Genomic DNA, 24,353 nt, shown 5'->3' on the forward strand with positions numbered 1-24,353 from the left:
TTACATCGTAGAAGCACTATTAGTACTGGCGATACTCTGCAGTGTCGTGCAGACACTTAGACTCAGAAAATGGCGGAGGAGAGCCTCCCGCAACCGCACTCCGGTATACCCATTTAGATCCCCTATCTTCAGACTCCAACAAACCCCCCAACCCCTTTATGTGAATTAAAGTGCATCCGTTTTTTGTGTGTGTGTTTTGTTTGTTTAATAAAGAAATGTAAACCTCTGTGCTTGACTGCCAAGCCAGAGAGACATGTGTTGCTGCTATTTGTACAGTTTAAAATGTTGTAGATTATTTTTGATTGTTTAAGTGAGTATAGTTTATAAAGGATAGTTAGAGGTTCCAGTTTTTTAATTTTTTTTAATGCATGCCTGAATGTCATAGCACCTCATAGAGTTTTATAATGATGTATGTATATAAAATAATTTTAGGTAAAAGTTGCAATTCAAAGGATAGGGCAGTGAAGAGCCTGTGAAGTGCTTATGGGTGCCCAGCTTTGCGTTGAGCATCACAAGGAGGGATTGTAGCCATCTGGGATGGCCACTTCCCGATTACAAAATGGACACTTTGCAAAGATTGCAGGGAAAATGGACAATGCTGAGAAAACAAGCAGGTTCAGGGTTTGTCTGTATATTGGAGCCGCAGCTCCCAGACAAGACCAAAACTGTAGGCCCATTAGCATACTAATGGCCCATCTCCGGGAACAAAAGAGTAACATTTGAGTAACCGATACTAAGGCAGAAACCCTGGCGCCAGAGGAAACTGAAACAAAGCAGGCCAACGGCCACCTAGGACACTCCCAGCCATCAGGGCACTCACCCATTTATTGGATGAAATCAATAGGAATGATCAAGAAACGGTACAATTAATTGGGGCCAAGTTCAAGGCCCGCCCAAAAGAGCGCAAAGCCCCTTTGGGTATAAGAAGAAGGTCCCGAGAGAGAATCACTCTCTTGGACTTGGCTCTCACAGCGGAGAGACCCGTCCACCAGCTGCACCAGAAGTAAGTAAGTCCAAGGTCAACGCTTGCTACCAGATGGACGACCTTAGCTGTTTCCCCTCTACCACTTCGACCCCAGCAGCCTCAGAACCGAACAACGGCCACTGTTCCTCTGACTGAGTGGGCGCACGAAGCTAAGTATAGACTTTAGCTGTAGTGATAGTTTAGTCTGTAGTATTTGTGCATGAGTAGATTTAATTGTGTGTGTAAATAAATGAGCATTGACTTTGAACTAACTAACTGGTTACATGGTAACTGGTGTATCGAGTCTTTGATCAGTATTCGGTTTGAACCTTGTGGCGGTATCGAAAGATACCTGGCGACTCTAGAGCAAACAAAATTAGGATTAAGGAAGGCAACCATATTGACTGTCATATTCAGAGCCAACCAAAGAGAGCAACAAGTGGAGTTATTTATTGAGAAGGGTTAAAATGCAATGCTCAACCTCTCACATGAAAAATATTCCAAATTTTGCGATAATGTACAGAATTTGTAAAATTCTGTATCTATCTCCTCTCTATTATAATACAGCACAGGAGTGAAAGTAGAATCCAGGCCTCCATGTTAATGCTTACAAACTGCCTAAACTCAATGCAACACTATTTAGGAAGAGGATTCTGTCATCGATGTCTTCAGACCTCATAACTCTCCATCCATTGGAGGGTTTCAGAGGTTTTGTCCTGACTGCTGTATTATAATGCATTTGTGTGTCTAAAAAATGGATTCTAGAGCTCCCTTTTTCAGTTGTCATCCTGAAAATGAGTTAGACTTGCCAGTGTAAATGTTGCACGACCAGGGAACATACAAATTGGATATTTCTATAATAGGCATCCAATCCACAATTTCAGGTTTACTACATGACAAGTTATCCTGTCTGGATTCCACTATGCCATGTTGCACATTGTAACATTCAAGAATGGAATTGTGTGAATGGGGTGACTTGCAGCACTGCCCTGTAGTGAGCTAACAGTACAGAATCACAGAACAGTTACAGCACAAGTGGTGGCCATTCGTCCCATCGTACTTGTGCTGGTTCCTTGAAGGAGCAATTCACCTAGAGCCACTCATCCACATTCTCCCTGTAGCCCTGCACATGACCCTTTTGCAGCCAATTCCCTCTTGAAAGCCTCGATTGAAGCGGATTTCCACTACACTCTCAGGCAGTGCATTCCAGATCTTAGCCAATTGCTGTATGTGAAAGCTTTTTCTGATGTCACCGTTACTTATTGTGCCTATCACCTTAAACCTGTTTAAATCCCTCTGGTTCTCGATCCTTCCACCCACACGATTTTTGTATCAAATAATTGTATCAAATCTCTTCTCAAAGGGGCAACATGGTGGCACAGTGGTTTGCACTGCTGCTTCACAGCGCCAGGGAGCTGGGTGCAATTCCAGCCTTGGGTGACTTTATGGAGTTTGCACTTTCTCCCCGTTTCTGCTTGGGATTCCTCCGGGTTTACACCCACAGTCCAAAGATGTGCAGGTTAGGTGGATTGGTCATGCTAAATTACCCATAGTGTCCAAAGATGTGCAAGTCAGGTGGGGTTAGAGGTTACGGGTATAGGGCGGGGGAGTGGGCCCAGATAGGGTGCTCTTTCAGAGGTTGGTACAAAATTGATGGGCTGAACAGCCTCCTTCTACACTGTAGGAATTCTATGGTTCTCTTCTTCAAGGAAGACACTCCCAACTTCTCCAATCTATCAATATAACTGAGGTTCCTCATCCCTGGGGCATTCTATTTGAATACTTTCTGCATTCTCTCCCATTACTTTGCACCCTTCCTAAATGTGCTGCCCAGAACTGCATCCAATACTTCAACTGAGGCCAGACCAGCATTTTCTACTTTGTTTCTCTTGTACTCTACGTCCCTATTGATAAACCTCAAGTAGGTATGTGCTTTATTAAGCACTCTCTCAATCTGCCCTGCCACCTTCAACAATGTATGCACATATATCGTCAGGCCCCTCTGCTTCTGCACCACCTTTTGAATGGCACCCTTTGTTTCAATACTGCCTCTCCATGTTCTTCTGACCAAAATGAATCACTTCACATTTCTTTGCATTGAATTTCATCTGCCACATGCCTTTCCATTCCACCAACTTGTCCTTTTTGAAATTCTACTCAATCCTCTTCACAGCTCTTTCAAGTTTTGTATCATCCACAAATTTTGAACATGTGCCCTGAACACAAAGATCTAGGGTCATCAACATATATTAATAAAAACAAGAGCCCCAACACCAATCCCTGGGGAACTCCACTATAAACGCAACTTCAGTCCAAAGAACAACCTTTAATCACTTCTCTGTGTCCTATCACTCAGCCAATTTCATATTCATGGTGCTACTGTCCCTTTTATTTCATGGGTTTCATTTTTGCTGATAAGTCTATTGTACAGCACTTTGTCAAATGCCTTTTGGAAGTCCCATGAGAACAACATTACCCCAAATCAACACTCTCTGCTACCTCATCAAAAAACACAAACATGTTAATTAAACACGATTGCCCTTAACAAATCTGAGCTGGCTTTCCCCATTTCTGAATTTTCACAAATGACTATTTATGTTGTCCTAAATTATCATTTTTGGAAGCAGCCCCATCGCTGAAGGTAACCCGTCTGGTCTGTAGTTGCTGGGCTTAACTTTACACCCTTTGTTGAATTATCCCGTCCTCTAGCATCGCTTCAGATTTGAAGAAAGACTGAGAAATGTATGGCTAGTGTCATGGGAATGTCTCTTTAAGAAATGTTTGTCTTCTCAAGTGGCTGCAGTGATGTCAGTGTGTGGGTGGAGCTGGGCTCTGGCTCTGCTTTTTACTTTCGTTTTGAGCTAGAAGCTGTTTTTGGCTCTGAGGTTTAGTTTTGTTTTCAGTTGGAGAGCTGCATTCAAACTACGGAGGTGTATTTTGGTCTCGCTCTGCATGCTAAAGAATGTCTCCAGATCACTTGATGATTTCAAAGTAATACCTGTTTCTGTAAGGAATGCAAAATTACTGTCTTTGTTAAAAAGGGTCTGACTTAGGGATGTTGATTGGAAAGTTACTAAGGGTTACCTATAGAGTACTGTGTCGTTTTGGGGGGGTGTCAGTGTTGGTAGTTGACAACATGTTTACTGTGTGTTTCTAAAATGTTAACTGGATTCATAGAATAAACATTGTTTTTGTTTAAAAATACTTTAGATCTCTGTTGCATCACATCTGTAAAGTGGGCCCTTGTGCTCCCCATAACCAAAATCTATTAAAAGTTGTGGGTCAGATGAACTCTACTTTGGGGTTCTCTAAACCCTGGACCATAATACTAGTGCCTGTGCAATTTTCACTCTCACGCCCCTTGATATCTTTGGATGCAGCTCAACTGGTCCTGGTCCCTCATCAGCTCAAAGTACAGATAACTTATATCCAATAGCACTTCCTTACCAATTTTAAGCCTTTCATTTGCCTGCATTACCTCCTCTTTCACCAGGACCTGCACAGCATTTTCTTCCTTAATAAAGACAGATTTAAAGTATTCATTTAATACCCAAGCCATGACCCCCTCCTCCATGTCTAAATCCTCTTCTTAGTCCCTAATGGACTCCATTCCTCCTTTTACCACCCTCATACTATTTACCTCCTATGGAAGACTTTGACATTCTCTTTTATGTTCCCTACCAGTCACTTCTCTGTTTCACTTACTTGATTTTCCATTCCCCTCTGAACTTTCTATAATCAGTCTGGTTCAGTTGTACGTTCCACCTGAAATGTGCCATCAGCACACTTATCCTTCTTCATCTTAATCTCTATCTCTTTTGTCATCCTTTGAGCTCTGGCATTGTCTGCCCTATTTACTCCTTTGTGGGAACATGGATAACTTCACAAAGGACAAAAGTAGCTTCCAGTTACATTCTATGGCACGCACCAAGTCGTTTAAGGTTTAACTGAATTCTTGAAAAATATTTGTGCAGCAAGTTACATAAATATTATGAGACAAAAATGGCCATTTGGTCCATTGGCATAGTTAGTGTCTATCCTTCATACAAGCAGTTATTCTGATCGCTTTGTATCTGCTCTATTCTCGTTAATTTACCTGCTTTCCTTGAACCCAAAACTACTCTCCTTTTAAATACTGACATGGTCTCTTTTTCAGCCAGTAGCTCCAGAGTAGTTCATGCCAGCTCTCAATCCTCAGTTTAAAAATGTTTCTCCTGCCATCAGTCCCAAATCTCGTATCACAGGTAATTCCATCTGGTAACCTTTTGCCCATTCTACCATCGTATCAATATCCCCACGTTGCTTCCTTTGATCTTTCTAATGATTTACAACTTCTACTATTTTAATATTCACTGTACATTTTGACACCCCTCCACCCACAACCCCCTCCCAACTTCTTTAGCAGAGTATTTAATTTCACGTACAGGGAAATTAAACAAAACCCTGTGAGTCACCACTATCTGCTTCCAACCATTCAGAAATTATCCTTAACTCCTACTACATTTCCTCCATGTTTACCAATTTATATTCCAATTTGCTACAATCTACTTAATCCATACACCTTCATCTTCTCCAATAGTTTCTTGTGAAGTACCTAAATCTCTATCTATATTGTAATGTTCTCCTTATCTGTCACCTCCTCAATGAAGCCTACTTTAATGCCCGGAGTATTACAGGTAAAATGGATGAGTTAAGGGAGAGGGTCGACATGTGGAATTATGAGGCGTGGTTGAGGGTGGGGCAGGATTGGCAGCTTAACATTCTGGGATACAGAATTGTCAGGAAGGACAAGGGAGGGGGCAAAAGAGGGGGAGGCATTGCACTATTAGTTAAGGAGTCAGTTTCTGCAGTTCTTGATTAATAAGGTGATCAGGGGTTATGGGGAGAAGGCAGGAGAATGGGGATGAGAAAAACATCAGCCATGATTGAATGGCGGAGCAGACTCGATGGGCCAAGTGGCCTAATGCTGCTCCTATGTCTTCTGGTTTTATGGGATGGTCAAATGGGCAGAAAAGTGACTGATGGAATTTAATCCTGAAAAGTGTGAGGTATTACATTTTGGAAGGAGTAATTTGACAAGGAAATATTCAATGAATGGCAGCACACTGGGATGTCCTGAGGAACAAAGAGACCATGGCGTGTTTGTAAATTGATCTCTGAAGGCAGGTTAATAGGGTGGTGAAAAAGGCATATGGTACAATTGCCTTTATCAATCATGGCATAGATTACAAAAGCAAGGAAGTCATGTTGGAGTTATATAGAACATTGGTCAGACCACAGCTGGATACTGTGTGCAGTTCTGGGAGCAACATAATGGAAAGGATGTGATTTCACTGGAACAGGTGCAGAGATGTTTCACCAGGATGTTGCCTGGGATGGAACATTCAAGTTATGAAGAAACGATTGATGGGCTTGAGTTGTTTTCGCTGGAGCAGAGAAGACTGAGGGGCGAACTGGTCGAGGTGTACAAGATTATGAGGGGCATGGACAGGGTGCATAGGGAGCAGTTGTTCCCCTTAGTTGAAGGGTCGGTTACAAGGGGACACAAGTTCAAGGTGAGGGGCGGAAAGATCAGGGGGGATTTGAGGAAAAACCTTTTTGCCCAGAGGGTGGTGACGTCTGGAATGTACTGCCTGAGAGGGTGGTAGCGGCGGGTTGCCTCACATCCTTTAAGAAGTATCTGGATGAGCACTTGGCACATCTTAACATTCGAGGCTATGGGCCAAGAGCTGGCAAATGGGATTAGGATTGGCAGATCAGATGGCTTTCATGCCGTGCAGACTCGATGGGCCGAAGGGGCTTTTCTGCACTGTATTTTTCTGCGATTCTGTGAAGCCATTTTGTATTGATGACAATGCTTCAGTCGTTTTTCTCATTACAAAATACATGAAACAAGTGTTGCTTTTTTAACATCAGAAAATCTTAACTGAAAGCAGTACTCCTAAGGTTACAGGAGAAGTTTTTTTTTTTAAATTGCAATTCTCTCCTTCAGTCCATTAACCCAATGCTTCTCTTTAACTATCGGATTGTAATGGGCAGCAGTATCACTAATGCGACTTCCAGCCAAACTTAGAAACTTCAAAGGACCTGATGATAACCTTCACCAACATATATTCTAGAAACCAACGTGTTATAGAACAAACAGAATATGAGCAGGGGAGGCCATTCGGCTCTTCGAGCCTGCTTCACCATTCATTATGATCATGGCTGATCATCCAACTCAATTGCCTAATCCCGCCTTCCCCCTATATCCTTGGATCCCCTTCATCCCAAGTGCTATACCCAACTGCTTCTTGAAAACGTTTTGGCATTAACCATTTCCTGTGGGAACGAATTCCACAGACTCACCACTCTCTGGGTGAAGAGATTTCTCCTTATCTCTGTCCTAAATGATCTAGCCAGTGTTCTCAATGCGTGACCCTTGGTTCAGGAAACCCCCACCATTGGGAACATCCTTCTTTCATTTATTCTATCTAGTCCTGTTCGTATTTTATAGGTTTCCATGAGATTCCCCTTCATTCTTCTGAACTCCAGCGACAACAATCCTAACCGATTCAATCTCTCCTCATACATCTGTCCCGCCATCCCAGGAATCAGCCTGGTAAACCTTTGCTGCACTCCCTCTATAGCAAGAACATCCTTCCTCAGATAAGAAGATCAAAACTACACACAATATTCCAGGTGTGGCCTCACCAAGGCCCTGTATAATTGCAGAAAGACATCCCTGCTCCTGTACTCAAATCCTCTCGCAATGAAGGCCAGCATACCATTAGCCTTCTTTCTCACCTGCTGTACCTGCATGCTTACCTTCAGCAACTGGTGTACGAGGACACCCAGGTCTCGTTGCACATCCCCCTCTCCTAATTTATGGCCATTCAGATAATTGTCTGCCTTCCCGTTTTTGCTACCAAAATGGATAACCTCGCATTTATCCAAATTGTCCTTAATAAGGCTCCCAGGAAAAGGAGTTGTAAAAGATTGAATTAATGCAAAGTCCCCCAAGGAACACCTAGCACAAGTTAGGCAAAATGGGAATGGGACGCATCCAACTGTCCAGTTCCATTTTCTGAATCCTGTTGGCAATGTTAATAGCAGTGGGTAAAAAATTCATACTTATTTAGCTCAAATCATTCATCTCTCTCTAATTCTTCTTAAAATCCTTAATACCATTACTCAGTGGACATTCATCCAAATTTTAAATGCTTTAAAAAATGAATGGCATTCTTTAAACCACATTAACTACTTTAGCTAGAAGCCTATTTTCCATTACCACTTAAACTGGTGAGAAAAGTTACTTGAAGTTTATTGATTTTATGTTCCTGTCCTCATGCACTCAAAGTGTAATTTGTACAGACATTTTAGAGCCTGAATCATATTTCCCCATTAATGTTTCTAAGGATTACAGATTCAGCTCTTAAGATTCTCTTCATAACTTGGCGCACAAGTCCCACAATAACCCCTCTCCTCTCTCTCCTTTGAACCCTCTGCAAATACCAGGGTAATTTTCAAGCTAGAGTGCCCAACTTCACTCAAAAGCAAAATAACTGCTGGAAATCTGAAATAAATCTGTAGAAGGGTCAAATGGACTTGAAATGTCAGCTCCCTGTTTCCCTCTCCACAGATGCTGCCAGAGCTGCTGAGTTTATCCAGCGTTCTCTATCCACACGCTCCAACTGCACATGTTTTGTAAATATGACCTCAATGATGTACAAACGATTTCTACCAAAATTGTTCTAACAGAAAACCTCTCAAATTGCACAAAAATTTTCAACAGCTTTCTCCTTCTCCATTTGTATTTTTCCCCATTGAAAAAGCTCTTATCCCACAGGCGAAGCTGATTATTTATCTTTTCTGTCAACAATTAATAGGTGGCTTCAAAATGCAACTTTTTGTTTAGAAAACTGAACTAGCACATTTTGTTCTCTCTCTTCAGCTTAATACAGACACCAGCCAAGTTCTTTATTCGGGGCTAAAACAAAATTAATTTCTAAAGTCAGTGTACGATTTCACAGTTGCTGAAGCTTTACGCTAACATTTATCAACACTTAACACTAACAATCTACAGTCTAATAAGTGTGAAGTTCAGCTCTTACCTTCATTAGCATTTATCCTTGTGTTTTTAATGTATGCTGAAAACTTTGCAAATATGTCAATTCCAGCAGTGTTTGATTCATAGTGCTTTGCTGCAAGCTTGGGGTACCTGAAAGTAGTAACATTCCAAAATAGATCTTCAATCAATTTTATCACAGTATCGTCACAAAAATGTCAAATAACACGACACCTGTGAAATTGTGACATAGCCGTACTGTTCAGAGAAATGTCTGATTATCTATTTACCTCACCCTCCCCACTCTAATATTGAAGGTTGTACTCTGTTTCCAGCAGCGGCAATAATTGTACATCACAGAATCGTAATGGTGCAGAAGAAGTTCAGTCTCCCCATCATGTCTGCACCAGCTCTCCAAATGAACGTTATGACTTAGTACCATTTGTCTTGCCTTGCCCCTGTACTCCTGCACCTTGTTTCTATTCAAATAATCATCTATTTGTAAATGCCTTAATTAAACTTGCCTCCACCACACTTCCAGGCAGTGAATTCCAGACTGAAACCACTCATGTGAAAAGACAATTCTCACATCACAATCTTGCTTCTTTTGCAAATCACATTAAATCTGTGCCCTCTCGTTCTTGATCCTTTTACGAGGGGGAACAGTTTCTCCCTATCTGGTCAGTCCAGCCCCCTCATGATTTTGAACATCTCTATCAAATATCTTCTTAGCCTTCTTCTCTCCAAGCAGAACAGTCCCAGCCTCTCCAATCTATCCTCAGAACTGAAGCTTCTCATCCTTGCAACCGTTCTTGTAAACCTCTTCTGCACTCTCTCCAATGCATTTGCATGCTTCCTGTAGTGTGGCACCCAGAACTGTACACAATATTTTAGCTAAGATCCAACTAGTTTCTTGTATAAGTTCAGCATGACCTTCTTGCTCTTTAAATCTATGCACCTATTAATAAACCTCAGAATTCTAAATGCTTATTAATTGGTCTCTTCACCTTCAATGATCTATCTATGCACATATACACCCAGGTTCCTCTGCTCCTGCACCTCTTTATCCCTTATTTTATATTGTCTGTCCATGTTCTTCCTACCAAAAGGCATCACACCACATCAAACTTCATCTGCCACCTATCTGCCCACTCTACCAACTTGTTTATGCCAAGTCACTGAACAATGCAGAATATTCTTGCTGTTCTCCGAGATCACTAATTTATAATTTGTTCATAGCATGTAGGATAATTCACTTAACATTTTCAAAAATTCTATCAGCATTCATAAGAAATACATTTAAATATTACTGCTGCTTTTACATTCTTGTCTGTGCCAAGATGACCAATGGCATTAGAGGAAATTACCAGTTTCAGCATCAAAAAAACACTCCCCAGTCCTGCCACTCTTTCCCCCGACCCCAACCCCACTACAGGTATAGAGCAGTGTCTGCTATATATTTTAATTCCTGCTAATGGGATGGGTTTCTCAGAAAAGACCCTGCTATTCCACCAGGGAGAGTTTCTTTTAAATTTCAATGCCAGCTTTTTTGTGGTCTTTGGTGAGACTTGCTAGTTTGATGACAACTGTGTGCATTATTGTGTTCAGTGCTGTGCTATAGATCCACACTTATTCGGAAATGGGTGAATGCTGCCCAATCAGCAGGGGCAGGAGACACATATTACATCAACGTAGGCTAGATTCAAAGTCAGCTCTGGAGATGAATGGACACATGTTAACCCATTGTGTAAACACCAGATAATTCGTATTTTAATCAAGAAGCAAAATTTTACCCAAGATTCTGAAACATTACAAAATTACATTTATTTTGTATGTGGTAATGAACTGGTGAACAGAAGCTATTCAATCACGTCAGGTTGTAGCTCATATGTCCGCTTCTTCTGAAACTACTATTAATTCTATTATTTTGATGAGCGAACATGACAGTGCAAACAGCAAGTGTTAACAAGGATTCACAAATTATGCAATTGTACCACTATGCAGCAGTGGTTAAGGGTGTGGCAGGGCATGGATCATCCCTGTGACATCCCAGAGAATGGGATACCAATTGTGAATGAGCTGTCAAAAAGTCACTAAGTGATAATTTAATACTTCCCCAGTGAGGAGCCGGAAACACGAAAAAGGCGGATTGACTCGAGGATGCCCACATTGTGCAGCAGCTGCTGAACAGCAGTAATATTAGCAGATGCCTGGGGGCAGGTGAGACAACCTGGAACAAAGGGGAAAGAATTGTCTCTGACAGCTCAGTATTTTGTTTTCCATCCAGCAATTTGACGCTCCACAAATGCTGGAAAAATGTGTTGAGGCCAGGAAAGGGAAAATGGGGAGATTTACGGATTCCTATTTAGTGATCCACACTGGAAATGCACAAGTGGACCTCGGGGAAGGAGAGAGAAAGGCCAGTGAAGAAAACAGATAAGAAAACAAAAATCTGTGAAAAGGTATCATGAAAAACATTACTTTCCAAAATATAAGTGCAGTAAATTAATAAATCAAACCCACCTTCATTATTTCCTCTCCGATTTAGAATTTATTAAAAAGAATAGTTTCGTAAATTTTCCCAGCAGTTTTCCTGATCCTACAGCTTTCTTTTCCATATTTTCCTCAGAGTTCTCACCAATCTTCCACTCAAGTTATTTCATAGAATTTACAGTGCCTAAGGAGGCCATTCGGCCCATCGAGTCTGCACCGGCTCCTGGAAACAGACCCTACCGAAGCTCACACCTCCACCCTATCCCCATAACCCAGTAACCCACCCAACACTAAGGGCAATTTTGGACTCTAAGGACAATTTAACATGGCCAATCCACCTAACCTGCACATCTTTGGGCTGTGGGAGGAAACCGGAGCACCTGGAGGAAACCCACGCACACACGGGGAGGACGTGCAGACTCCGCACAGACAGTGACCCAAGCCGGGAATCGAACCTGAGACCCTGGAGCTGTGAAGCAACTGTGATATCCACTATGCTACCGTGCTGCCTCTATTGAAGGAGATTGGGAGAAATTTTACACGGATATAATATTTTAGCAATTGCAGATGGCCTTGGTTGCAGTGTTATGGCACTATGCCAACTATAAACACTTCACACTCATGATGAAGTATAAAATATTCACTTGAAGTTTCTCTAATATATTATAAACAAGTGTCATGGTTCTGTTCTATTCATATTTCAGTCAATCCACAGGCACAGAAGGAAAAGCTCGAATAAAATTTCATTTAATAGAATTTACAGTGCAGAATTAGTGATCCACACAGTGCAAAATAATGTTCTTATTGTTATCGATTTTTCCACTAGCTCAAGATGAATAATGTGACACCTTTCCTCGATTGTTCTCTTTAAAACCTAGCTCTAGATTCACAAAAGAGGCACTCCAGATGTCACACCAGCAAGTACTGGCAATCTGTCAATGTCACACAGGCCTGAAAGTGTTTAGTTACAATATTCATGCATATATAATCTCACTATTATTGGTGATGGAAACGGTGATAATCCCCCAAAATAGTTTACAGATGTGTGAAGGAGAGGACAAAAGACAACTCCGACATATTAAATGGACAATGTGCAGTAGATTTCCCCTCAGCCGCTTGCACAGTGAATGAACTGACAACAAACCAGTGATTATCCTAAAGCTTTCTGTAGATATGTCAGGAATAAACGAATGACTAGGGTAAGAGTAGGGCCAGTCAAGGACAGTAGTGGGAAGTTGTGCTTGGCGTCCAAGGAGATAGGAGAGGTGCTAAATGAATATTTTTCATCAGTATTCACGCAGGAAAAAGACAATGGTGTCGAGGAGAATACTGAGATTCAGGCAACTAGACTAGAAGGGCTTGAGGCTCATAAAGAGGAGGTGTTAGCAATTCTGGAAAGTGTGAAAATAGATAAGTCCCCTGGGCCGGATGGGATTTATCCTAGGATTCTCTGGGAAGCTAGGGAGGAAATTGCTGAGCCTTTGGCTTTGATCTTTAAGTCATCTTTGTCTACAGGAATAGTGCCAGAAGACTGGAGGATAGCAAATGTTGTCCCCTTGTTCAAGAAGGGGAGTAGAGACAACCACGGTAACTATAGACCAGTGAGCCTTACTTCTTTTGTGGGCAAAATCTTGGAAAGGTTTATAAGAGATAGGGTGTATAATCATCTGGAAAGGAATAATTTGATTAGAGATAGTCAACACGGTTTTGTGAAGGGTAAGTCGTGCCTCACAAACCTTACTGAGTTCTTTGAGAAGGTGACCAAACAGGTGGATGAGGGTAAAGCAGTTGATGTGGTGTATATGGATTTCAGTAAAGCGTTTGATAAGGGTCCCCACAGTAGGCTACTGCAGAAAATACGGAGGCATGGGATTCAGGGTCATTTAGCAGTTTGGATCAGAAATTGGCTAGCTGGAAGAAGACAAAGGGTGGTGGTTGATGGGAAATGTTCAGACTGGAGTCCAGTTACTAGTGGTGTACCACAAGGATCTGTTTTGGGGCCACTGCTGTTTGTCATTTTTATAAATGACCTGGAGGAAGGCGTAGAAGGATGGGTGAGTAAATTTGCAGATGACACTAAAGTTGGTGGAGTTGTGGACAGTGCGGATGGATGTTACAAGTTACAGAGGGACATAGATAAGCTGCAGTGCTGGGCTGAGACGTGATTCATTTTGGAAGGAATAACAGGAAGAAAGAGTACTGGGCTAATGGTAAGATTCTTGGCAGTGTGGATGAGCAGAGAGATCTCGGTGTCCATGTACATAGATCCCTGAAAGTTGCCACCTAGGTTGAGAGGGTTGTTAAGAAGGCGTACGGTGTGTTAGCTTTTATTGGTAGAGGGATTGCGTTTCGGAGCCATGAGGTCATGTTGCAGCTGTACAAAACTCTGGTGCTGCCGCAATTGGAGTATTGCGTGCAATTCTGGTCGCCGCATTATAGGAAGGATGTGGAAGCATTGGAAAGGGTGCAGAGGAGATTTACAAGAATGTTGCCTGGTATGGAGGGAAGATCTTATGAGGAAAGGCTGAGGGACTTGAGGCTGTTTTCGTTAGAGAGAAGAAGGTTAAGAGGTGACTTAATTGAGGCATACAAGATGATCAGAGGATTGGATAGGGTGGACAGTGAGAGCCTTCTTCCTCAGATGGTGATGTCTAACACGAGGGGACATAGCTTTAAATTGAGGGGAGATAGATATAAGACCGATGTCAGAGGTAGGTTCTTTACTCAGAGAGTAGTAAGGGCGTGGAATGCCCTGCCTGCAACAGTAGTGGACTCGCCAACACTAAGGACATTCAAATGGTCATTGGATAGACATATGGACGATAAGGGAATAGTGTAGATGGGCTTTAGAGTGGTTCCACAGGTCGGCGCAACATCGAGGGCCGAAGGGCCTGTACTGCGCTATAATGTTCTATGTTCTATGTTCCATCCTTGCACACTGCTAGTGGGTGAAGGATCTTTCTACAAGCAGGATCTCAAAAAAATATATACCTTTGTATATAAACATATATTACCTCTTTCCTTATCAAGCATATAAGAGTAACAATTTTGTATAAATATAACCTTCTCAAATACTGCCACATTCAACAAGGGAAATCCAGGATTTTGAAGTTATTTTTTGATCTGTTGCACTTCATCTCTTCTCCTGGAGCAGTCAGATAACAGCTGCTGTCCACTCCTTTACCACTAGAAAACATGCTGTCTTGTATGCATATCTTGTGCCATGCTAGCACAGTGGTTAGCACAGTTTCTTCACAGCTCCAGGGTCCCTGGTTCGATTCCTGGTTGGGTCACTGTCTGTGTGGAGTCTGCACGTTCTCCCCGTGTCTGCGTGGGTTTCCTCCGGGTGCTCCGGTTTCCTCTCTCAGTCCAAAGATGTGCAGGTTAGGTGGACTGACTATTCTAAATTGCGCTTAGTGTCCAAAAAGGTTAGGTGGGTTTACTGGGATTGGGTGGAGGTGTGGGTTTAGGTGGGGTGTTCTTTCCAAGGGCCGGTGCAGACTTGATGGGCCAAATGGCCTCCTTCTGCACTGTAAATTCTGTGATAATCAGTCAATGAGAAACACATTCAAATATGTAACACAGGGCTGAATTATATGCAAAGTGCAGGTTCCCTGAACCCCAATGTAAATGTTAGGGCCCGCCACCTCTGCTTGGCTAGACCCTTCCCCCTGTTCTTCTTGGGCTGTGGTGTCCTCAGTGGGCATGATCCAGATTAATCATAATTAAATGAACTAATAGGCTCATCAAAATAGCAATGGCTGAGTCACGGCCATATTCTCCCAGCTCCCGGGAATCACGGTGCACTGCTGAGGCCTCGCCCAGGCACTGATTAGTACTGGTCCCCACAAGCAGAGACCCCAGGCACGATGGCCACTCCGGAGGTCTCGAAGGTCATTGGAGCTTACAGTGCCAGGGTACCAGGTGGCACTGCCAGTTTGTCAGTGGCAATGTCCGCGTCAGGTTAGCAGTGGCAGGGTGCCAGGGTGACAGTACCAAGGGCAAGGCCTGAGGGGTCATGTCCATGAAATGGGGTGCAGGAGGGATATGAAGGTTGGGGGGCCCTCAGCAACCCCATAGTGGGGTATTCTCACTGGGGAGTGGGGGCGGACGATGTCCCAATGCCTCCTGAGGGATGAATGGGTGTGGGGCAGGGTCACGCTCATACCTGCATGGTTGGGGGGGGGGGGGCTCATACTAACGGGCGCAGGAGGTGATGCCGACAATGCGTGGCACCATGGCCAACACTGTTAGGTTGCCGACCGCAGTGGAAAGCCTGCAGCACGAGGTCAACGCTTTGAGTGGTGGTGTCCAAGGTCTGGCTCAGTCTGTAACGGCCGTGGCTGAGGGCCTCGACATCATGTCCCAGTCACTGAGGGACATTGCCTAAACGTAGGTAGACGTTGCCCGGCCACTGCAGAGCATGGCACAATCACTGAGGGAGTCTACACCAGTGTGCAGACGATGGGGAGCCACCAGGACTGGCAAAGCTAAAAGACTCAGAGGCCTCAGGAGCTCACTCCAGCTACCCCTATGTCGCATGGAGACCCCAGGGCCCAATTGGCACCTTCAGGGACGAGGAAGCGCTGGATGCCAACTCAGGTCCTGCCAGCAAGGAGACGATGGAGGTCTCCAGTTCTTCCGTATCTCCCCCCCCCCCCCACCCTCTCCTGACACCTGCGCATCTCAAGGGCAGTGGGCAGAACAGGGTGGCATGGCGTTGCCTGTGACATCAGTAAGTCAGCCAGGGCCCTCTGGCTCAGGCCCTCCAGAGGACGTCGGTCAAGGGCATCAAAGGCCACAGGATGCAAAAAGCAGCAGGTACATTCCATCTCTGATGTGTATCCTGGGGAAACACCTAGACATAGCACATAGCACTAGACCACATAAAATCAAGAAGATTGAGGAGCACTGAGTGGGCACTGGGGTGGCATGTCACTATGTGCAGCTTGGTGAAATGAAATGTTTACTATTAAAACAAGTTGCACCTGATATATGTGAAGCCTCTGTCACATTAATCTTCACAGCATGCTGCCCATCCCCCCACCTCCGACCCAGAAGCGATCCCTGGCCTGGAACACTCCCCCCCCCCCCCCCCCCCCTCCCCCTCCCCCTTCCTGATCACTGGGGCAGCAGCTCCGGTGTCCTGGTGTTGCATGCCTGAAAATGGAAATGGCTACTCTTCCCTCAGCACAACTCAGCAGCCACTGCGCCAGTTTCACATTTTTAAAAGGGAGAACTAAACAAACTCCGCATTTTTTTTTGCTGGGGAGCCAGTTAATTTCCAAGTTCAATCTCGCTAATGAGACTGAAATGATTGCAAATGATATGCTCCCCATATTTGGCCGTGATCTGGAACTCGCCATCGGGAGCGAGCCCGTTAGATAGTAAACTAATTCGGGCACGACACAAATCTTGATTTTGGCCTTTCCCGCCATTTAACCAGCGCCCAGATCCGTGCTGGGAACCATGTGGTGGTTAAATCACGCCAGCTTCCTGACCTGCTAATTATTTCCAGCATTTTCACTTTCCTTTCATAACTGTCAATTCAAAAAATTCTAATAAGCAATATTGTTCCACAGTTACCACAATCTGGAATGTAGCTGTTAGCGATAATTCTGCTTTTCCCATTTACACCTCCTCTGGAGCCATCTTTTGTTCCTTTCCTGATCTCATTCCACCTCCTTTACCTTGTACTATCATCCCGGTTTTCATTTAACCTTCCTTGCCTTTCAATCGATCATAGGAACTCCCGTAATTATTTCTTTCCAGCTCTTTACTTGCTTAAAATCGGTTACATCTCCAACTTTTAAAAGGTAATTTACCTGAAGCATTAACTATGTTTTAACTCTCTACAGATGCTGCCTGCTCCGTTCAGCATTTCCAGTTTTTAATCAAGACCATTACTTTGATTTTGGAGGTCTGGCTGGGTCCTCTGCCGACACCTGTGGAAAATCCATACGAGCTGGTACAGTGCTTTTACCAATCTCACAACTGAGCTGAGAACTCAGCCCGCTCACCTGTGATCAGAAACAAATAAAATGGATCCAACCCAAGTGGGACCACTCCCACAAAGGCTGGTGACACCTGATAAAACCACCTGCAAAGCAAAGTCTTGCCGCTTCTAGCACTGCCATTTCTGCTGTTTATTTTCGAAGGTTACTTCTGACCATGCTCTTGCCATTGGAGGCAACCCGGCAAAGCAAATATGAAATATTATTCAAGATAATGGGGCTTACTTTGGCGGGCACAGCATCTCCTCCAAGAATTCTTCAATTTTGTTGACATCTGTCTTGACCTCCCCATTAAAGGTCAGGAATGGAGGGTGAGTGCCAGGAGCTAGGTTATGTAGGTCAGCTGGTTTTCTAGAAGTAAATAACAAAATCAACCAATAAATGCTGCTATAGGATAGAAATACTTTAAATAAATTGGTAATAATACAGGAAACCTGACCCTGGATTGCTTTAGTGCTACATGCTTAGCTCTTTGAAGTGAACTGACTCAGGCCAAATTAAAAGTACTTCGCTTTTGGTCAGTTCCGGGTGCGGCGATGACCAGCTGAGTCGCACGTTTCGGCAGCTCCCGGTGGAACGGACTTTTGGGCTCTTAATAAGAGCCCCAACGGCAATTTTAACGGCTAAAAGTACTGTGCGGTGAACCAGAAGGGAATCCCCCCTGGATACGGATGAAAAAAGGAGAGGAAGGTGGCCGGATTGCGGTGGATCCTTTAGAGCAGTGGCAAGGAAGGCAAGCAAAAACCAAGATGGCGTCGGAAGGTGGCAGTTTAATATGGGGCCCTGAACAACACGAGTTTTTGAAACGCTGCGTGGAAGAACTCAAAAAGGAAATGAAGAAGGAGCTGTTGGCCCCGATATTACAGGCGATCGAAGGGCTAAAGGAGGAGCAAAAGACCCAGGAGCGGGAGCTTCGGGTCGTGAAGGCAAAGGCTGCCGAGAATGAGGACGACATACAGGGCCTGGTGGTGAAGACGGAGATGCACGAGGCACACCATAAACGATGTGTGGAAAGGCTGGAGGTGCTGGAGAACAACGCGAGGAGGAACAACCTAAGGATTCTTGGTTTTCCTGAAGGTGCGGAGGGAGTGGACGTCGGGGCATATGTGAGCACGATGCTGCACTCGTTAATGGGAGCGGAGGCCCCGGCGGGTCCGCTGGAGGTGGAGGGAGCATACCGAGTGATGGCGCGAGGACCGAGAGCAGGAGAAATTCCTAGAGCCATAGTGGTGAGATTCCTCCGTTTTAAGGACAAAGAGATGGTCCTTAGATGGGCAAAGAAAACTCGGAGCAGTAAGTGGGAAAACGCGGTGATCCGCGTATACCAAGACTGGAGTGCGGAGGTGGCGAGAAGGAGGGCGAGCTTTAATCGGGCCAAGGCGGTGTTTCACAAAAAGAAGATAAAATTCGGAATGCTGCAACCGGCAAGACTGTGGGTCACATATCAAGGGAGGCACCACTACTTTGAGACGGCGGATGAGGCGTGGACTTTTATCGTGGAAGAAAAATTGGAATGAGCGGGTTTTTTTTTTTAAAAAAAGAACGTTTGAAACAAAGTGGTGGGGCGAGTATGGGGGGGCGAAGAGGGGGGTAAAAAGGGGGGAAAGAGGAGTTTTATGTTATTAATCCTGCGATGTGGTAACTTTTCTCTCTTCCACAGGAGGTGGTGGGGGGAGGAAAGGAGGTGGAGGAGATGGGGCGTTGGCCATTGGGGGCGGGGCCAAGGGGGAAGCGCGGGCTCGGTTCCCGCGCTATGATAATCATGGCGGGAATAGGGAAGCAGGAAGGAGGGGGCGTCGCACGGTGTGAGCCGAGGTCACGGGGGGAAGCCGAGGTCGGCCAGAGTTTGCTGACTTCTGGGAGCAACATGGGGGGTGTAACTACGCTAGTGGGGGATCTAGCGGGGGTGGGGTGGGAGGGGGGAATTATTGGGCTGCTGCTGCTGGGGAGAGGGGGATGCTGGCATGGGGTGGATGGGCGGGGGGGCACCGCCTGGGGGGGGACACAGCTGCGTGGGAACCGGGTGAGGAGCTGGAAAAAGGGGATGGCTAATCGACAAGGGGGGGGGGTAAAAAGCCCCCCAACCCGGCTGATCACGTGGAACGTGAGAGGGCTGAACGGACCGATAAAGAGGGCACGGGTACTCGCACACCTTAAGAAACTTAAGGCAGACGTGGTTATGTTACAGGAAACGCACTTGAAACTGATAGACCAGGTGAGACTACGCAAAGGTTGGGTGGGGCAGGTGTTCCATTCGGGGCTAGATGCGAAAAACAGGGGGGTGGCTATATTAGTGGGGAAGCGGGTAATGTTTGAGGCAAAGACTATAGTGGCGGATAGCGGGGGCAGATACGTGATGGTGAGTGGCAAACTACAGGGGGAGACGGTGGTTTTGGTAAACGTATATGCCCCGAACTGGGATGATGCCAATTTTATGAGGCGTATGCTAGGACGCATCCCGGACCTAGAGGTGGGAAAGTTGGTAATGGGGGGAGATTTCAATACGGTGTTGGAACCAGGGCTGGACAGGTCGAGGTCCAGGACTGGAAGGAGGCCGGCAGCAGCCAAGGTGCTTAAAGATTTTATGGAGCAGATGGGAGGAGTAGACCGTTGGAGATTTAGCAGACCTAGGAGTAAGGAGTTTTCGTTTTTCTCCTATGTCCACAAAGTCTATTCGCGAATAGGCTTTTTTGTTTTGGGAAGGGCGTTGATCCCGAAGGTGAGGGGAACGGAGTATACAGCTATAGCCATTTCGGATCACGCTCCACATTGGGTGGACTTGGAGATAGGGGAGGAAACAGAAGGGCGCCCACCCTGGAGAATGGACATGGGACTAATGGCAGATGAGGGGGTGTGTCTAAGGGTGAGGGGGTGCATTGAAAAGTACTTGGAACTCAATGATAATGGGGAGGTCCAGGTGGGAGTGGTCTGGGAGGCGCTGAAGGCAGTGGTTAGAGGGGAGCTGATATCAATAAGGGCACATAAAGGAAAGCAGGAGAGTAGGGAACGGGAGCGGTTGCTGCAAGAACTTCTGAGGGTGGACAGGCAATATGCGGAGGCACCGGAGGAGGGACTGTACAGGGAAAGGCAAAGGCTACACGTAGAATTTGACTTGCTGACAACGGGTACTGCAGAGGCACAGTGGAGGAAGGCACAGGGTGTACAGTACGAATATGGGGAGAAGGCGAGCAGGTTGCTGGCCCACCAACTGAGGAAAAGGGGAGCAGCGAGGGAAATAGGGGGAGTGAGGGATGAGGAAGGAGAGATGGAGCGGGGAGCGGAGAGAGTGAATGGAGTGTTAAAGGCATTTTATAAAAAATTATACGAAGCTCAACCCCCGGATGGGAGGGAGAGAATGATGGGCTTTCTGGACCGGCTGGAATTTCCCAAGGTGGAGGAGCAGGAAAGGGTGGGACTGGGAGCACAGATTGAAATAGAGGAAGTAGTGAAAGGGATTAGGAGCATGCAGGCGGGGAAGGCTCCGGGACCGGATGGATTCCCAGTTGAATTTTACAGGAAATATGTGGACTTGCTCGCCCCGCTACTGATTAGGACCTTTAATGAGGCAAAGGAAAGGGGGCAGCTGCCCCCGACTATGTCTGAGGCAACGATATCGCTTCTCCTAAAGAAGGAAAAGGACCCGCTGCAATGCGGGTCCTATAGACCTATTTCCCTCCTAAATGTAGACGCTAAGATTCTGGCCAAGGTAATGGCAATGAGGATAGAGGATTGTGTCCCGAGGGTGGTCCATGAGGACCAAACTGGGTTTGTGAAGGGGAGACAGCTGAATACGAATATACGGAGGCTGCTAGGGGTAATGATGATGCCCCCACCAGAGGGCGAAGCGGAGATAGTGGTGGCAATGGATGCCGAGAAAGCATTTGATAGTGTGGAGTGGGATTATCTGTGGGAGGTGCTGAGGAGATTTGGTTTTGGAGGTGAGTATGTTGGATGGGTGCAGCTGTTGTATAGGGCCCCAGTGGCGAGTGTGGTCACGAATGGACGGGGATCTGCATACTTTCGGCTCCATAGAGGGACAAGGCAGGGATGCCCTCTGTCCCCATTATTGTTTGCACTGGCGATTGAGCCCCTGGCAATAGCATTGAGGGGTTCCAAGAAGTGGAGGGGAGTACTTAGAGGAGGAGAAGAACACCGGGTATCTCTGTATGCGGATGATTTGTTGTTATATGTAGCGGACCCGGCGGAGGGGATGCCAGAGATAATGCGGACACTTCGGGAGTTTGGAGAATTCTCAGGATATAAACTGAACATGGGGAAAAGTGAGTTGTTTGTGGTGCATCCAGGGGAGCAGAGCAGAGAAATAGAGGACTTTCCGCTGAGGAAGGTAACAAGGGACTTTCGTTACTTGGGGATCCAGATTGCCAAGAATTGGGGTACATTGCATAGGTTAAATTTAACGCGATTGGTGGAACAAATGGAGGAGGACTTCAAGAGATGGGACATGGTATCCCTGTCACTGGCAGGGAGGGTGCAGGCGGTTAAAATGGTAGTCCTCCCGAGATTCCTCTTTGTGTTTCAGTGCCTCCCGGTGGTGATCACGAAGGCTTTTTTCAAAAGGATCGAAAAGAGTATCATGAGTTTTGTGTGGGCCGGGAAGACCCCGAGAGTGAGGAAGGGATTCTTACAGCGTAGTAGGGATAGGGGGGGGCTGGCACTACCGAACCTAAGTGAGTACTACTGGGCCGCCAATATCTCAATGGTAAGTAAGTGGATGGGAGAAGAGGAGGGAGCGGCGTGGAAGAGATTGGAGAGGGCGTCCTGTAGGGGGACTAGCCTACAAGCTATGGTGACGGCACCATTGCCGTTCTCACCGAAGAAATACACCACAAGCCCGGTGGTGGTGGCGACTTTGAAAATTTGGGGACAGTGGAGACGGCATAGGGGAAAGATGGGAGCCTTGGTGGGGTCCCCGATAAGAAATAACCATAGGTTTGCCCCGGGGAGAATGGATGGGGGATTTGGAATATGGCAAAGAGCAGGAGTAACGCAACTGAAAGATCTGTTTGTGGATGGGAAGTTCGCAAGTCTGGGAGCGCTGACCGAGAAATATGGGTTGCCCCAAGGGAATGCATTCCGGTATATGCAACTGAGGGCTTTTGCGAGGCAACAGGTGAGGGAATTCCCGCAGCTCCCGACGCATGAGGTGCAGGACAGAGTGATCTCAAAGACATGGGTGGGGGACGGTAAGGTGTCAGATATATGTAGGGAAATGAGGGACGAGGGGGAGATTATGGTAGATGAGCTGAAAGGGAAATGGGAAGAAGAGCTGGGGGAGGAGATTGAGGAGGGGCTGTGGGCGGATGCCCTATGTAGGGTAAACTCATCGTCCTCGTGTGCCAGGCTAAGCCTGATTCAATTTAAGGTGTTACACAGACGCATATGACTGGAGCACGGCTCAGTAAATTTTTGGGGGTAGAGGATAGGTGTGCGAGATGCTCGAGAAGCCCAGCGAATCACATCCACATGTTTTGGTCATGTCCGGCACTACAGGGGTTCTGGGTGGGGGTGACAAAGGTGCTTTCGAAAGTAGTGGGGGTCCAGGTCGAACCAAGCTGGGGGTTGGCTATATTTGGGGTTGCACAAGAGCCGGGAGTGCAGGAGGCGAGAGAGGCCGATGTTTTGGCCTTTGCGTCCCTAGTAGCCCGGCGCAGGATATTGCTAATGTGGAAAGAAGCCAAGCCCCCGGGGGTGGAGACGTGGATAAATGACATGGCGGGGTTTATAAAGCTAGAGCGGATTAAGTTTGTCCTAAGGGGATCGGCTCAAGGGTTCACCAGGCGGTGGCAACCGTTCGTCGAATACCTCACAGAAAGATAGCGGGAATGGAAAAGAAGAAGGCAGCAGCAGCAGCCCGGGGGTGGGGGGGGGGGGGGGGGGGGGGGAGGAACCAGAAGGACTCTCAGGGTTGTTAATATATATGTATAATATGTATAGGTCATTGCTATAAATAATTGTATATTGGACTGTTAAATCATATTTTTGGAGAGTGTTTATCTGAGACAAGGCAGTTGCCATTTAGTTTTAGTTTTCGTTTTTGTTATATATTATTTATTCTTTGTTTATAAAACAGGTCATTGTTATTTATACTGTTATATTATTGTGTAAAGGATACACAATGTACTGTGATGGTTGACCAAAAATTTTCAATAAAATATTTTTTTTTTAAAAAGTACTTCGCTTTTATCAGCAAGTGTAATGATTTAAAACAGTTAATCGATTCATTAAATTCTACAGTATCTGGTCAGTAACTGGTTAAGGAACAAAATACATAAGAAATAGGAGTAGTAGATCATGCAGGTTCCTCCCCGCCCCCCCCCCCCCCCTGACATTTGAAGCTTTTGTGTAGCAGCTTATTGGATGCCTTTTGAAAATCCCAACATACAACATGTTCTGGCTCCTCTTTATCTACCCTGCTCGTTACATCCTGAAAAACTCCAAAACATTTTGTCAAACATTGGACACTATTCTATGTCCAGTTTTGGGCACATTTAGTGGGGTGTTTCTCAGGAGCTGCAGCGTCAAGAAACACCTTGCTATTCAACGGCACTTTGCTGTTTTTTTTCGCCTTTTTTTGCCTCGGGGAGTTTCTCTCCGCTGAGGCCGCACTTGAACCATTTCCTGCTGGCGAGCCCGGCACGGAAGGCTCCTCACAGATCGCCCCCCTCCCATTTTCATCCCTGCCCTCCAATCTTGGGGAGGACCCAGGAACACCCCCTCAACCCACGTGGTAAGCCCCCCCCCCCAGGCCCATTCCCTGGCAGTGCCAACCTGACATGCTAGTACTCTGGCACTGACAGCTTGGTGCCCTATATGT

The 24,353-nt window shown here is 45.7% G+C and overlaps 1 protein-coding gene across 3 annotated transcripts in view; it reads right to left on the reverse strand.

The window, feature by feature from the left end:
* LOC140410683 (chloride intracellular channel protein 5-like) overlaps positions 1-24,353 on the reverse strand; it is a 211,692-nt gene that overhangs the window by 34,049 nt on the left and 153,290 nt on the right. For all 3 annotated transcript variants that reach the window (XM_072499083.1, XM_072499085.1, XM_072499084.1), the window contains exons 3-4: positions 17,744-17,869; positions 9,058-9,164 (exon numbers count right to left, since the gene is read on the reverse strand). In XM_072499083.1, the coding sequence (XP_072355184.1) occupies positions 9,058-9,164; positions 17,744-17,869 (233 nt within the window). The remainder of the gene's footprint in view (positions 1-9,057; positions 9,165-17,743; positions 17,870-24,353) is intronic.

The sequence above is a fragment of the Scyliorhinus torazame genome, chromosome 4 (assembly GCF_047496885.1).
Source record: "Scyliorhinus torazame isolate Kashiwa2021f chromosome 4, sScyTor2.1, whole genome shotgun sequence".
Classification (NCBI taxonomy): Eukaryota; Metazoa; Chordata; class Chondrichthyes; order Carcharhiniformes; family Scyliorhinidae; genus Scyliorhinus; species Scyliorhinus torazame.